Source organism: Gavialis gangeticus, unplaced genomic scaffold (assembly GCF_001723915.1).
Source record: "Gavialis gangeticus isolate Ggan-Ray unplaced genomic scaffold, GavGan_comp1, whole genome shotgun sequence".
Taxonomy (NCBI): domain Eukaryota; kingdom Metazoa; phylum Chordata; order Crocodylia; family Gavialidae; genus Gavialis; species Gavialis gangeticus.
In genome coordinates, this window is record NW_017729000.1 from 25305310 (window position 1) to 25309766 (window position 4457).

The 4457-nt window shown below is 43.3% G+C and overlaps 1 protein-coding gene across 1 annotated transcript in view; it reads right to left on the minus strand.

Moving 5' to 3' along the window:
- Positions 1 to 4457, minus strand: part of LOC109290115 (serine protease inhibitor Kazal-type 6-like) — an 11456-nt gene that overhangs the window by 6628 nt on the left and 371 nt on the right. Inside the window, exons 2-3 of the mRNA XM_019506502.1 lie at positions 2856 to 2881; positions 259 to 386 (exon numbers count right to left, since the gene is read on the minus strand). Of these exons, the coding sequence (XP_019362047.1) occupies positions 259 to 386; positions 2856 to 2881 (154 nt within the window). The remainder of the gene's footprint in view (positions 1 to 258; positions 387 to 2855; positions 2882 to 4457) is intronic.

Here is a 4457-nt window from a genome sequence, read left to right on the forward strand (position 1 = left end):
TGTTTCCTCCCCCACCTCCCCCTGACCCCACTCCTGGGCCCATCCATACCCTGCAACCTGGCTATGTGCTCTTCAGGCTGTTTGCACAGGTTTGCACCCCTGAGAATGGGAAGGTCGCACCCTCTGGGGTTGGGAAGGTCACACCCTTGGGTGTGGGAAGGGGAGTTGCCTTTGTGCCACAACTGTCCCCTGGGCAATAGAGCTCAGGGGGTGGAAATTTTGTCCACATAGAACATAGTTACTACGTTCTGTACTTACAAGACTGCTTTACAGAAGGAACACTTGTTGTTATAGGTTTTGCCATCAGAGCCACAAAAGGGGTCATAGACTCTTACGCAGTAGATGGGTTTGCTTCTCCCACGAGGCTGATACTCACTGCAGTCAACCTGCAAACACAATTACATCATTTCATTTTAAACCCCTTCATTCCTCTTCTTTATGAGTACGATGGCAATGGACTTGTCAGCTTTCTGGACCAGATATTCAACTGATGTAAGTCAGAAAATCAGTAGAGTTAAACTTTTTATATCAGCTGACTGTTTGACTCCGACCTATTGAACCAGAAACAATTAAAACTGTAGAAACAACACACCATTCTTTTGCACTGCCAAGGAATATCTGATATCAACAGAGCCAGGTATATGACATCTCTCTGGACTCTGAGCCAGCTTCTATGGAAAGGATGGCCACAGAGAGGGCAGTAGCTCTGCTAAGGCAGTGGTTCTCAACCTTTTTAGAATCAAGACACTTCTTGTTAGACTCAAGGCACCCACTGTTCAACTCAAAGCATCCCTCAGAAAATGCCAACTCTTAGTTTTCACTTGTTTCTTGAGTACAGAAGAATAATAGAATGATTCTTATGTTTTTAACATTGGATTTCTGTTCAAAATCTCTGGGCTTATAATGCCAATGCTAATAGGGCTAACATTGTGTGGTTACCTGAGGCACGCCTGAAAGTATTTCAAGGGCAAAGAAGCTGGAAAATATTTCACAAAGGTTTGTATGAAAAACTATACTATCAGGTGTCATTGTGAGTTCCTCCTTATTGTAAGGCATTTTGGGAGACCTCAGTTTCCAGAGTGCCTATAAATTACCTCTTCTTATCTCTGGCAGCAGAACCTCCCAACTTGGAATTGAGGCAAGACAAATTCTGTGGTTAAATATGCAGGCAGGCATCTTTCAGTTATTGTACAGCTATTAGCTATTAAAGATAAAAGGAGATTCTTGAATGGAACATCTCAGTTCAAGTCTACCTGAGTACTATGTTAACTGTGGCATCCTATACCAAACTGGGGATAGCACAACCGATATTAAAACACCTACTTTTCTCTGACCTGAACTACCAACCATGTGATTAATTACCTTACTGATCAGGGCCCTATGTTCTGTTTATCAAGGACTCCCCTTTGATGATGAAAGATCCTATTTAGCAGGTAAGGTAAAACGTGAAACCCTGAGTCCAGGGAAGTCAGTGGGAGGTTTGTGATTGACTGCAGTCCTGCCAGGATTTCACTCAAAATGGATCTGGATCCAGATATGGATTTGCCTGGGATTGGTGGCAGATCTGAAGGGAGAGGTAGGGTACAGGGACCAGTACCCCTGCTCTTCTGGTCCACCCAAAGGGGACTGCCTGGCAGTGGAAGCAATATTTCTATTCAGGCAGCACTTAGGGAGTCAATTGAATTCATGGCTCATTATCATCTACCTGATTCCTCCTAAACTTTTAATTCCACAGGTGTTAATGACCCTCTCTCAATCTACCCTTTCTTCTACAATTCTATGGTCTGTTAGCTGCTCCTAGTAACACAGCTCCTATTTCACAACACTGCAGGCTATTTTTACCTCATTCCAATAAAGATATATTTGTTTTTGCTTCGGTCTTACATTGACTAATTTAGCCCTAGGCCCCTTGCATATTAGTAAAGCTCCTGGTTTATTTTTAACTGGAGAAAACTGTGTGTTGTTTTACATGTGGTGATGCTCCTTAGCATCTGTACCCCTCTTTTAAAAAACCTAGATCTGCCCATGCCTGGGATAGTATAGGAATAGCATATTTTACATTCATTCAGGGTGGGAAGGTGGACACTATGATGCTTGGGTTCCTTCCAACCCTATGATGGTGTGTCTGTGTGTCCATCTTCATCCCCCTCACCATGTCCCTTTTAAACTGTCTTCCTGAGCTGTAGTTAATTAGGGCCTGGGAAGAAATTGTAGCCTGAGATTTCTCCTGCTGGCTCATTCCTGGTTAAAGAGAGAAGAGGAATGTCCAGAATTTGAACAAGGGACTGGTTATAGGACATCTGATTGATTCTGGCCCATTTGGCTGGCACTTGGGTGGTGGAGAGGTGTACCTCTGTACCTAAAAACCATTGTAAAGTACTGATGGATGCTGCTGTTACTGGAAGTAGCCAAACAAATGCAGCATGACCTGAAAAACTATTGCACTTCAGCTAAGGAAGCAATGTAGCCTGGTAGGGGGATCTCCATCAACAAAGGGATTATGGAGGCAGATCCAGGGCAGCATTCCAAGACTGCAGCATATTTGAGCATCAGCACTGCTGTAAGAGGGAAGGTGGCTAGTTTGGGGCTAAGAGACTGTGCTGGAGCTGTCTGGACTCTTACTAGTTTGTGGTTAATACTTGTATGTTGAGGTATTAGAGATTGGGTACAATCATATGCTTGTTGGAGGCAGCACACATGTGACTCCCTGTGATCCTGCACTTTGACTCATCCCTCATGTTACTAAAGGATCTGTCTCTATTCATATGTAAGCAGTGTTTTGTTGCTGAGGGGCACATTTATTTCTGGGGCTTATTCCTGCCTTCCCCCAATAGAACCGAAGAACAATGACTCACCTCTTTCCCAGTTTCACAGGTAGCACCTGAAACAAAATCATAGACGCAATGATCAAATACAGCCAGGAGTAGTTCGACACACTGGGCAGCTTGGTGCACAAGAATCATCTATAATCCTCCTCACAAACTTTCAAGTAAATGACGGCAGAATTGTTCAGTATAAATAATAGATAACAGCAGTAATTACACTTCACAGAAGGAAATCAGCTAGTATTTGTATAAGGCACTTCCACATTTTGGTGACATACTAATTCTTTTTTTTTTTTTTTAGAGTTCTGTTTGCTGTATGCTCTCTTCTGTAATAGCCTTGACTTTCAAAGAGTAAAAGAAGCCAAAGTGCTCTGTATGCAACAGCCACAAATTATTATGTTCCTGGTTGAGTGGAGTGTCCCAAAATGCACAAACAACAACAGTTTCTACTGAAATTGTCTTTATTTATCACAGCCTGTGATCAGTTAAAATCAAAAAAGGGAAGTGAGTAGCATAAATAATGCACAGGCCTTGTGTCAGATGTTTCATTCTCTTGTACATCACCAAGTTCACCAAAACTACATTGATGTTTGTATCATTCTGGAACTGGATCAGGTTCCATCACTTGTAATAAAATGTAGATACTAGCATTCCTGATCTGAACTGGCTGTTGCCAAATGTGTTCTTGTACCTGCCTGCCCCAAAGATCTATCAATCCAATTGAAAGGCAGATAGGAACAAGATAAACTGTGAAAAACAGAGACACCAGAGCAGATCAAACTTTTTTCCTGAAACAGTTTTCCATCCAAAAATTCTGATTCACTGAACCTGAAATATTTAATGTGGACATGCTGATTTCAATAAACTCTTCAATAGGGAAATTTCAGAACTGTTCAGAACAGAACAGAACAGAACAGAACAGAACAGAACAGAAATGGGGTAATTTTGTCTTGAATGTCTTGTTTTGTTTTGACATTGTCATTATGTTTAGCTTTTGCAGTGTAACATAATATAATCATGAAATGAAAGGACAAGAGAAGGTTGCTTCACTGTTTCCAAATTCGTTTTTGTTTTAAATGTTTATTCTGCAACACAGCAGTAGTAAGTTCTATGGCTGTGCAAAGCTTTGGTCCCTGATTCAATTTGGTGAAGATTTGGCCTGATTTGGTGGCCAAATCTTCGAATCCAAATCAAATCAGGAGACCCTTTAATCTCTCCGAATCAATTTGGAGAGATTTGGAAAGATTCGGTGATTTGGATATAAACACAGCTTTAAATGTTTTCTCTACATACCTCAAGGTAGCAGGAGGCTCGCGAATGCTGAGATGCTGGGGCAAATGGAGCATCCTACAGGAGTGTGGGGGGGTCCCCAGCGTGCTCTGCAGCAGACCTGGAATGGACCGGGAGCATTTCTGGCCCACTTCCAGGTCCACTGGGGAGTGTGCTGGGGCTCCCCCCTCACACCCCCTCATCCCCCCAGCTCAGTGATTGGTGCCTCCTGGGTCTGGGGGTGGGGGGGCACCCAGGGTCCCCTTGTGGTGATTGCTGAGCCAGGGGGTGCAGGGGTGGGGACAGGGGGCTGTGGTGCACTCAGCAGTGGACCCAGAAGTGGACTGGAAGTACTTCCAGTCC